The sequence below is a fragment of the Odontomachus brunneus genome, unplaced genomic scaffold, assembly GCF_010583005.1.
Source record: "Odontomachus brunneus isolate Ranch 3 - 2012 unplaced genomic scaffold, Obru_v1 Obru_scaffold_009, whole genome shotgun sequence".
Classification (NCBI taxonomy): domain Eukaryota; kingdom Metazoa; phylum Arthropoda; class Insecta; order Hymenoptera; family Formicidae; genus Odontomachus; species Odontomachus brunneus.
In genome coordinates this window covers 3,066,920-3,078,490 of record NW_022639459.1, presented here as the reverse complement: position 1 = coordinate 3,078,490, position 11,571 = coordinate 3,066,920, and the positions used below count along the sequence as shown (strand labels likewise).

The following is an 11,571-nucleotide window of genomic DNA, read 5'->3' as shown; positions in this document are numbered from 1 at the left end:
TATATATATATATATATATATATATATATATATATATATATATATATATATATGTCAACCTTTTTTTATTCTATTTAACCTACTCAAGTCAAAATTTTAGTCCTCTTCTATCTATCGAAATTGTAGTCTTACTTTGATTTAAAATTTGTTAAATTTTAATCCTTTTGCAACACGGAACTTTCTAATGTGTCTGCATATTTCATAAAAGATAAACTAAAACGAAAATAAAAGTTCTGGCCCGAGAAACTATAACACAATTTCATAATCATATCATGATCTAGTAGTTTTCTTAAATAGATTTCCAAATATTGTTGTCTTTCTGTCCTGAAAAAAGTATTTTACTCTCTTAAGACAATCTTAAACATAAGGTCAAACTATGAATATTCCCGCCTATGTTTATTTGTGTTTATCTAGATCTTTATATAATTCAAGGTCGTACAATTATAATTAGATTTTGTGAAAAATTTTCAACGTATGTATAAAGGCTAAAAATCGTGTGATTTTGTCTAGGAGATGATAGGACGTACATGTGCGTGTGTGTGATGCTGATTATACATTCTACGTGCAGCACCTCTTTATCGCAGGATTGCTTTCTGTTTTGTCGTTAACCACGAATCGAATTGCACTTGTCGAGCTCTTTGAGAAGCCTCCTCGTAAATTTTTCCCGTTAAACTGGGAGCAGATCCGCGCCGAGTTCCAGTTATCGCGCGGCTCGGCCCGTTATTAACGGCGAACATTATGCGAAAACTTCCATCCCGCCGCCTTGAAAGTTCGATCGTTATTTTCGCTGTAATTATTTTATGCTTTAGCGCATCGAATGTTCCATTTCAGTGCCTCTACTTCGGGGCATAATCGAAGAACTTGGACAAGACAGAAACCATACTGCGGATGGGGGAGAGCCGGGAAGCGGAGGCAAAGCAACTCTTGCTTTATCTCTCGCTGCCACTTTCTTCCGATCTTACTCATTGTTCGCTCTCAGAAAGGGCGAATTGTCTTTTACCCGGATATTCATTAGCTCCTTTGATGTTCCCCGTTGCGAATTTTTATTCTCATTAAGCGATAAACAGCGCGTGGGTTTGTTTTCTAGGCGCCCGCGAAACGAGGCGACTTCAAACTTTGCGAGAAAATCTCGCGCGTTTATTTCATGTTTTGCATAAAGTATTCATCACACACTCCGCCTACTCTCGGCAAAGTTACAATTGTTTTATAATACATAAAAAATACTCGTCTCCCTCTCTCTCTCTCTCTCTTTCTCTCTCTCAGCCTCCTCTCCGAGGCGATAAAAAAGCGCCGCGCGTACGAAGATATATTACGTTAACTCCGGCGTTATTTTACACGAGATTGAAATATTACACGACGATACATCGCGGGGAATTGAAATCAATATTCCAGCGTGTGTGGTGGCACTGACCCGGGCGGCGTTCGGAAAAAGAAAGCAACAGATGTTCGCACGAACAAACAACACCGTGCGCGCGCGCGCGCGCGCGGATACGTGACGCGAATGCAATCGAACGGGCGCGATCATCTGTAACAATGATCTCGCATCGGAAGACATCAAATATTTATCACGCGGCAAAGCGGGCTCCTTTATAAGAAGCCCGGAGGTAGGGACGCGCCCTTACTTTGTGCCGGCTTTTCGCTCTCCTTTGCGTTCCGCGCCCGGGCGTAGGCCAATTGTCTCTCCCGGGATATATTAGCCCTTCTGAGGCTCTCCACCCTGATAACACGCGGAAAAACGAGGATCTTCTTCGCCTCCCTCGGTCTCACCCTCCTCTCGCTTACGTCTCCGCCGCCACGTACATCCCCGCCGGCGGGGAGGAGGTTGGAGGGGCAAAACTGCAGATTTTACATCCGTTCGCTCGGGCGAACACCGCCGCTCCTTCCTCCCCCTTGGTCGCAACCCCTCACGCGCGAGCTTCTCCTTGCCGCGTCGAACTCGACGTACAAAAGGCGCCTTCGAGATTCGGCAAGAGCGAAAAGTTTCCTCGCCGGTAGTTACGCCACTCGCGAAATTCACCTCGAGACTTGCTCTCGCGCAGCCTTCCAACTTTTACTCCCGCGCGCGCGCACGCTGAGATATTTATTCTCGTGTTCCGATATTAAACTCGATTAGCCCGCGAGCGAGAGGCTGCGGAAACGTGATGCCGTTTTGCTTCTTCAATGAGAGGACTATTCGCGAAATTCTCGATGAAACTGCGTTAATCTGTCAGGAGGGGCGCACTCTGCGTTAAGGATATTATTTATGCCATGGCATGTCGAAGTATGGACACGTAACGGCAGCTCTGCTCACAAAGTTGAAGGGAATTATTAGCTCGTTAATCTGTAAATGGTGTGACACTTTATACTGAATATATTATTTATGATGTGCGCCACATACACGTGACACGTAAAAGAAGCGGCGTTCGCGAAGTTTAAGACGCTGTGAATTTCAAGTCTATTCCTTGCGAAATTTATTTACAGTCTGAGACGCGAGATTTGCACGGATTTATCGCTTTTCCTTTCTCCCGCGGAAAAGACGCCGAATCCAGGACACCCTGTACAGAGCTTAAACTTTATCAGATTATAATAAAACTTAGTTCGCGAGCTTTAGCCGGGGTGATAATATCGGCGGCTGACACGTCCTCGATTTCTCGCCATAAATCCCCGATCTATGGAAATTTCCGCGCAAATACTTGCTCGCGAGTTACAAAAGTGATATTACTTTGCCGAACGACACTTTAACGTTTCTGTTCTGGCGAGGGCACGCTTTTACAGGCGCAGACAGATTCGCCGGAAGTCGATCCGGCGGGCAAAACGTTTCCGTAAGGGTCGCGTAAAAATAAACGGGCGCGAGCGCGTTGGATATTTGAAATCGATGGCGGTACGCATTTTTCCGCCGTTCGTCTTTTTAGCGAATACGTTCGGCGGCAGATTTACATGCACGAAACGGCCAATAAATCGCTAAAAATATCCGTTCTTCCATTTCTCGGCCGGTATTTTTCAGTCATCGTGCGGTCCCGTCCTCTTTCTCTCTCTCTTCTCCTCCCTCTCTTTTTTTCCTCGTCTTCGTGCCGTCGCTTTGAAAACGGTGCCACAAAAAGTATACGATCGTAAAGCTAAATCAACGGACTTAGAGCGCAGAGAGGCGTGCATACTCGCATTTGCGAGTTAATTAGTTGCGCCGCCGAAGGCAGAAAACGCTCTTCGAGTTGGAATTGAATTGATGCACTTCTTTGTCGCGAGTCGACGAGGCGCGGAAGGGAGAAGAGAAGAGAGAGAGAGAGAGAGAGAGAGATAAAGGCAGAGATAGACAGAGAAAGGAGAGTAAGGATTATTTTGAGCTTCTCGGGAGCTCATCCAGGACGAGATGTAAATCCTCCTAGAGATAGAGAGTACTCGAGGAACTTCTTGTCGAAGATAATTCCTCGTTGAGGGTTATGTACAGGGCGCGGAATGGAGAGTACGCTTCTGAAATATGATAATACACACCGTTCTTCCCACTTTTGCCCCCTTTTGCCCGGGGGTGGCGTATTTGCCGGACTCTCTCTCCCTCTCTCTCTCTCTCTCTTTGTAAAGCAATCGTCTGTCTCGTAAATGACATTACGATTTGAGTTGCGTGTAGGCGGATGTATTACGAGCGAGTGGTCTCGCGGGAGAGGAGAGGTTGCTGAAAGCAACCTATTGTACACGGTGATTCTGTGTCCCCTAAACTAAATTAAAACGGCTAAAAGTAGCGGTGTCGCGCGGTGTACACTTTTTGACTCTGGAGACAAAGTTCCTTAAATGTTACCCCCGCGCGGATGTGAATTATACTTGAGGATAATTAAGAGCGACTCGCAACGAACATTCGCTTTTACATTGTAGAGGGACTCACGGGCTGTAACTATGTTTCGCGGTGTGAAAAACCACGTCGCAGGTTGACGATAATGTAACGAGCGGACTAACCGATAGTCGCGAGTCCCCAGAGAAGCGTATATCATTTTCTTTCTCTCTCTCTTTCTCTCTTTTTTTCATTATAATACGCACAAAAAGAGAGAGAGAGAGAGAGAGAGAGAGAGAGAGAGAGAGAGAGACAGAGACAGAGACAGAGATTAAAATAATCTTTTCCGCAACGTCGTCCTAAAATTGACGACGAAGTTGCGGATTTGCTTTCGGAGGGACTCGGCGTAGCGTGTTAAAATTTGTTTCAGCAAAATCGTCTCGTTGCGGTGCGAGAGATCCGCGGCTCCGTGACAATTACTCGAGCTCACGCTTTCACGGTGCGGCGCGCGCCCCCGCGCCATTGTAACGATAATTAACCCAGGTGTAACAATCGCGCCGCTGCAGAGATCCTTTCGTCCTTTCAGGAAAACTCTGCCCTGCTGCAGTTACTCCGCGGCCGACACCGGTGGCCTGGCCAGAAGTTCCGTCTTAGTTAGGGTCGACCCACGGCCCGGAAGCGCGAATTCCGGAAGTTACGCTACCATCGCCGACCTCGAGCCGCTGTACGCGAGGCCATGCGGTTCCAGAGCGAGTTACTACGCGGCGAGCCACGTTACGCATCTCAGCCAGGTATGCAATAAGACAATTTCGCGAGGGTTGCGACGGGATCGCAGACTCCCAAGTAAGGGTTGAAGAATATAAATATGTGCTCCTGCGTGAATTTTCGCGCTCGTATCAGCATTTGATGATTACATGTCTGCGTAAATTGCCACTTTGCGTTGCTATCATCATATTGCACGAATAAAACTGAAAAATTAATATAATTGAGACACAAGTTAGAGTTTAATTTTAGTTTATTGTGTTTAATTTTAGTTTATTGTGTGAGCTACATTACACCCATTGGACATACAGCATCAGATTGTACAATGTTCGGCGCGAGACGCAGCACTAAAAGTTTTGTGTAGTTGTTGAAATTGTTAGTAGATTCGCAACTCACAAGTAAACCTACCCAAATTTCTTTAGCCGAGATTTCAATCAAAATATTTTAAATCTGTGCTAAATTAGTCAAAAATGATTCGAATCCCGGCCAAACTGAGAAATCCGGCAATTTTAATTAAAATTTTAACAAAATCGGTATAGCTGAGACACGAACTATTCTAAATTTCTTTAGCTGAGATTCCAACCGAAATATTTTAAATCTGTGCTGTGAATTACAGATTTAAATTAGTAAAAAATATTAAATTCGAATCTCTGCTAAACCGAGAAATTATTTATATAAATAATTTTTTTCAACTTTTTACATTTTTTCTTTAAACATTTTATTATTTATACAACTAATTTCTACATAATTTACACATAATTTACAAATAATTTACACATTTGACTTCATATTTATAATCAGCAAACCAAAAACGCCTATACCCTATTCAATTTTATTTCTTATGCATTTTTGTTGCACTTGATGATAGGAGTAAGAATATTAAAAAGCTATAAACTGCCCATGAAACTCAAAGTGTATGTGGACCAAAATGAAAAAATATAACCTAAATATTTTTTGTACCTCTATATTTGTGCCAAATTAGAATGAAATGAGAAAGGAGTAACTTTTGGGTAGATTTACTTGTCAGTTATAACGGAGAAACAAAATTAACGGGATAATCGCGCGATCGAGGCGGTGGTCTTACTTGGCCGGTGACGGTGTCGTGCACAACAAACCACGCGACTCGGCTTCCTGCGTGCTCGTAGCTTCATGGTTTTTTCTAATCGCGACGAAACAACCGTGAAACAGGCTCGACGCGAAATTCGTATTGCGCGTCAGGAAATCCGATTTTCTCCCGGTCGCTTCTTCTACCTCGCTATCGCGAACTCCGCGCGTCTGCCATCGACTACCGGAAGCGGAAACAGTGCGAGACGACTCCTCCTCCTGTCTCATCCTGCGTCCCATCCCGTTCCGTCCCATCTCGTCTCGTATACACAACGAGTGCCGTGCCTCGCAACTTTATCGAGTTTGCGGCCGAGCGAGCCGCTTTCCACGGACAACTTTAGCGCCCAACCCTTTTGCAGCCCTTCGGCTCTTTATTCAGCGATTCTAAACCCGCCGACCTACAACCCCCATCCACTCCCATCCGAGACAGGACGAGACCAGACGAGACGCAAGGAGCCGTGAGAGGGCGGGGGAAAGCTCTACGCGTGTAGTGCCTTTTTCGCTTCGATTTTCGTCTCCTCGAGCGTGTCACCGATTTCTGCGTTTCGAGAACGAAATCCCTCCGTCCGTTCCCTTCTGTTGTCGCTTTGGCACACGTAGCTGCTGGCCGCGTCGTCTTTGATCCCTTTGACAGCTTTGACTCCGCGCACTGCCGAACGAGATGTTTCGCGCATCGATTGCTCGGTTGGAGATCCGTTCTTCGGCGTATATATTTTCTTGTTTTGGCAAAAATCCAAGTCTCTTCCTTCCGATAGAGAGTATACATTCATCGGCCAGCAAACACAGACATTCGTCGCTCGCTGACGTGAATTTTGAGCGATTAGCATAGCGCGAATGTATATAAGTGGAATAAAAGCGCGCGCTGTTAAAAACTACATTCACGCCGACAGTTTCTCTGTGCAAGATGCCTCTGTCTTAATTTGCACGTGTCGTTTGCACGATCTGTAATCGCTGAATCGTATGTTTGTGAAACAAGCGCGGGTGGCAGAATCGATTGTGGTTTGAGTGAGAAAAATAACAGCGAGTAAGCGAGAGCAGCTAACGTAATTTATACGGCTATCTTTATGGGAAGATAAACCAATTCGTAAGTACCCTCGCGCGCGCCTGTCCACACGTATACACGTAACATTTACGGCCGCCAGCCGCAAACGGTAAAGGTCGAATTCAATAACTGGCTACGCACGCAATCGCCGGCCGTGTCACGGGCCGTCGCGTCGTTTTAACTACCGTTTTATGCACGCGCTATTACCCGGCCACTATTACTCCGCATCGCCTGCGGAGTATCTTCCCGCGAAGTGCGCAATCAAAGAGAGAGAGAGAGAGAGAGAGAGAGGTGTGAGGGGTCGCGCGAAAATGTCGAATAAATATGAGATCGCGTCTCTGTGCGTGAGAGTCGCCGCGCCGAGGGCCGTCTCGTCGGAACAAGCGTTTTGCATTAATTTCCCCGGGAAAAGAAACGGGCACTGGGATACCATCTGCACTCTGTCGACCGTGTGAGAAGGGTGGCAGGGAGAAAGAAAGAGAGAGACAGAGTCTGTGTATGTCGGCGGGGGTTGCATACATGGTTACCAGCAGCCGCCGTCGCCGATGCCGTCGTTAACGCCGACATTCGCCCTTCTCAGACGCGCGCGCGGAAAGGAGACGCGAGGGCGAGGATCGGGAGGGAAGCAGACGGCAGAGAGACAGCGACAGAGTGAGAGAGGTGGAGGGAGAGGGAGTAGAGAGCGGTTGGAAGTGGGTTCTGTGATTGTTTCGGCTTTGATCTTGGATCAATTTACCGGGTATACGCGTATGTGCCTCAACCCTCCGACGCGACGCTCAGTCTCGAACGCAACCAACCCTATGAACACACATAGAGGCACGCGCGCTCGCTCCAGCATGGCACACACACCCACGCATACACACACAAACATACACACATACACACACACACACACGCATGTGCAGTCAGCCACGCGTACGCGCAGGCACGTACACTAACCAATTGATGTAACCATCAACCTTCGTGAAAACTTACCCTCTCCGTCCCCGAGCCAGCCCGGCTCGGTCCCTCTCGGACCGACCGACTGACGTAATCCAGCGACGTCTTACCCCACCCTGTAAAACGATACGCTTGAGATCCCATTGCCGGGGAAGCCATTACCTGACGCTGTCTATCGGGGAAACGATCTTCGGCACGAGGACAAACATGTCCTCCTCCTGGATCCTCCGCTCTTCCTCTTCCTCTCTCGTCTTCGCAGCGTGGATTTCCGCGCGAGCGAGTGAGCGAGCGAGCCGCCGCGCAGGGAAATGGCGGAATGGCCTGGCGACCCGGCATTTTCCGCATGGTCTGTCCGGGCGCCAATAGCCGTTTTTTTCCTCGTAAAAGTTGGACGTACTTCGGCGCGATGGTACAGCGACCGAGATAGCCGGCCGTGTATTTGCCGATGTTCTATCCGATACTCGCGCTTCACACTTTCCCGGGGTAGTGGCGGATAGTTATTTGCCGGCGCGTATTACCATGGGAGATTAACCTTGAACAGTCCAACTTTTTTCCTTCTACAAGACTAACCGTTGCCTTCGCTCGGGGAGGACTTTACTCGCTGCCCTGATTAGAAATCCAATGCAGCTTTCCCGATCAGTCACTGGACAGTTACGTTAATTTTTCTGCAGTAACTGAAAAATGCAATCACTTGGCATTCCAATTAAAACGTTCCCGCGGTCACTGCGAAAGATTACTAGGAAAGGTTACTAGGAAAGATGTGCGAATTCATCTCACTACACGAAAACAAAACAGTAAATGGACGGAGAACTATTCTATTGATTAACCCTTATAGTGAATATTTTCGACACCTTATAAGAGAGTGTCGGGGAATGCTCTTTCAGAAGTCATTATAAAACTGAATTAACATCGCTGATACTATATCTATATAAAGATTTGATCCACATATTGTATTGTATACTATTTCAAGCATCGAATAAATCTTCATCAGGTTCTCCTCCAATTTCTACGTCATGTTTTTACAATTAGTGATGATGCATTAGTACCAGACAATACCTGAGCGGGTGTCTACGCAAACTGCATACATTTCTACCAGAGTGAGTGAGCGGATATTTCTCCAAAACATCGCGATGCAAAATGTACGGTATTTTACGATGTGAAATCCGCTATTTTGCAGCTGACATGTGTAGATCCTTTCCTCGTGTCCGTGGACCGTGAATCGTGAGGGACGTGTGTCGGTAAATTAAGGAGTAGCGCGGTAAAATCAATTAAAGTATCTCGCGCTCGATTAAAAATTGCGAAGTCATTCCCCTCGAAACTGCATTACCCTCGAGCGAGCGCGGAGCGCGAAGCTTTCATGACGGAAAGCGGTGGGAAATACCTAGCAGTTTATTTCGTAAATTGCACCCGGAGCGACATCGCGCCTCGGAAAATACGACGGGCACCGAGGCAGTATTAAAAGCAGCGAATCATTTTTAAGGTAGCGAGCGGGATTGCAGAAAGGCGGCGGGCGCCTGCTTCGTCGAATTAGCGATTTACGTCGTGAGATGTATCGAGTCGCGAGTTGTTAGTCGCTCACGGGGTTTACGTAAGCGGATTCTTCGATTTAATTAATTCTCACGTTCCGCTCCGTCCTGCCGGGCCCACCGGCGGCTCTTGATCGAGTGAGACCCGGGGACTGTATTATTAAATCGACAAAGTCGAATTAAAAGTGCGCGTCGCCCTGGGCATGTTCGAGCACGGTAGTCTGGAAACGAAGCTTTTAGAGCGCCTTCAATGAGGTACGAGCGGACGAACGAGCGGACGAACGAGCGGAGGAACGAACGAACGAACGAACGAACGAACGAACGAACGAACGAACGAACGTGATGTTTGACGAGAGCCTTTCAGTAAATAAATCAAATTGCCGCTCCGTACCGCGGATGAGCTAAAAATGCCTGCCCGTGGCACACTACACGTTCGATACTTCGATTCTGATTCCGTAATGTAAACAGCGAAGTAATATCCATTACTAGATTGTTATGGAAAGTTTGGGATGTTCCGCGCACATATCTTCCGTCATAATATTTCCCCGTTCAGGTGAACAAACAAGTAATACGCGATGCCGAATGAACGAAGCTTCACTCTAGAAAATAGTCCTGCAGTTATAGCGAGTATTATCTGCACATGAGAGATTAGCTGAGACGGACAAATGAACTGCGACATGTTTTCTGTTTCATCGTCATGCAGATGACAGAGAAAGGATTCTCTCATCATAGATTCGTTTGTGGTGCGTGGGCAGAGTCCATTGTGCCTTCGCACCTAAAGACGAAGCTTTGAGTCGACATCAAAAGCAAAATTTTATTTAAAAAAGTAATTAACAAGTACGAAGTACAACATTTCTAATTAAAATAAACCGTCCTCAAAAAGCTCGAAGGCCTTAAAAAGTACGAAATAATTTTTATTCAAAATTTCTGTGTACAAGGAAGAAAACTTTAACTGTGGCATTAAGGTTCTACTTGAAGCAGCGGAATATTCTTTTAAGTGTTCGAGTCGAACAAGTCACGATTTTGATGTCCGCTTTCAGAATTCGAACGTATGCTCGACTCCGGTGAAATATTTTCCGCATTTTAACGGTCTTTTCTGAACTGACGATATCAGAATTGCTCGCGGGGCTCGATCGTGCGATGATGCGTGCATCGGTCAAATAATGAAGTAAACAAAGAAAGAACACACAAGAGTGGAGAAAAGTAGAATTTAATTAAATAAAGTGAAATAATTTCACGCTGGCGTCCGCGGTTTAATTACGCCGGCGAGTTGGCGACCATCGGAAGCCAGACGGCACTTTAATTCTTAAGGCAATCTATATTTATAGCTTCGTTACGCGAGTCCGGATTCTATTCGCACCTTCGGCGCGTCGAGCGGTCCCCGGTCGCAGCGGCAATTTCCACCTCGCTCATCACATTTTCATCGGGAAACAAAAAAAATACACTCACACACAGAAACGGAGAGAGAGAGAGAGAGGGGGGGAGGAGGGGAGAGAGAGAGAGAGAGAGAGAGAGACGAGGATCGAGCCGCGGAAAAAAATATAACCGCGAGGGAAAGCGAAATCGACGAATCGCGTTCGTCCGAATCCGGGCTTTCCCGTGGTTCGCGCGAAAACAACGTTCGCCAGGCGCGCCGACACAATTCGCCTCTGCAATAATCACAGACCTCGATAAGCCGCGGAATTAGCCGCGGTGTTTGCATTTTCACTGTGCATCCCACGCCGCTATCCGGGAATTTCGTAAATAATTTCCGAGACCGAACGACCGACCGACCGATCGACCGACCAACCAGCCAACCAACCAACCAACCAGCCAGTCGGACCGGCCGTCCATTCGTACCCGAACGCTTACCCCTCGCGCATCACCTCCGCCGGCGCGCGACCCTTCCCGCATCCAATGCACCGGCCGGTAATTTCGCGACGCGGTCGCATCGACGTGTTCCGAACTGGTTTGCCGCCGTTTCCTTCCCTTTTTTCGCACACCTCCGCCACCTGTCCCCCTCCTGCCGTCCGCTGCTCGTCCTCGTCGGTCTCCTGTCTCTGTGCGTGGGCGACTGCGCGCGTGTGCGTTTGTCCAAATGGGCGAAGGGGTGGGGCCGAAGGCAAAACTCCGGAAAATTGAAATTAATGAATAGTCACCCCTCCTGTGCGCGTCGCGTAGCTTCCTCGCGTTTTCACGTCGGGACCAATGGAAATCCGCCTGGCGAACAAAGAGGGCCGCGCGCGGCGATGCCATAACGACGCCCGGGGGGAGGCTTCTTCCCTGCGCGTCCCCGGAGGATCCGACCGGTCGGGGTCTCGTCGGCGTCACCTTACACGCGACAAATGCCTTTTTAATGAATCCTCGCCTGATGGATTCTTTCTTTTTTCTTCTTTCTCTTTTCGGGCGTTATGAATTATGCAAGCGCGTCCGCGCGCGATCGGGAATTTAAACGAGCGCTCTTCCCCCCCCCCCCCCCC

General features: G+C 47.6%; 1 protein-coding gene across 2 annotated transcripts in view; it reads left to right on the top strand.

The window, feature by feature from the left end:
• The window catches only part of LOC116840217 (tyrosine-protein kinase Drl-like), a 121,000-nt gene that overhangs the window by 97,553 nt on the left and 11,876 nt on the right, over positions 1–11,571 (top strand). For both annotated transcript variants that reach the window (XM_032806684.1, XM_032806685.1), the window contains exon 5: positions 4,326–4,530. In XM_032806684.1, the coding sequence (XP_032662575.1) occupies positions 4,326–4,530 (205 nt within the window). The remainder of the gene's footprint in view (positions 1–4,325; positions 4,531–11,571) is intronic.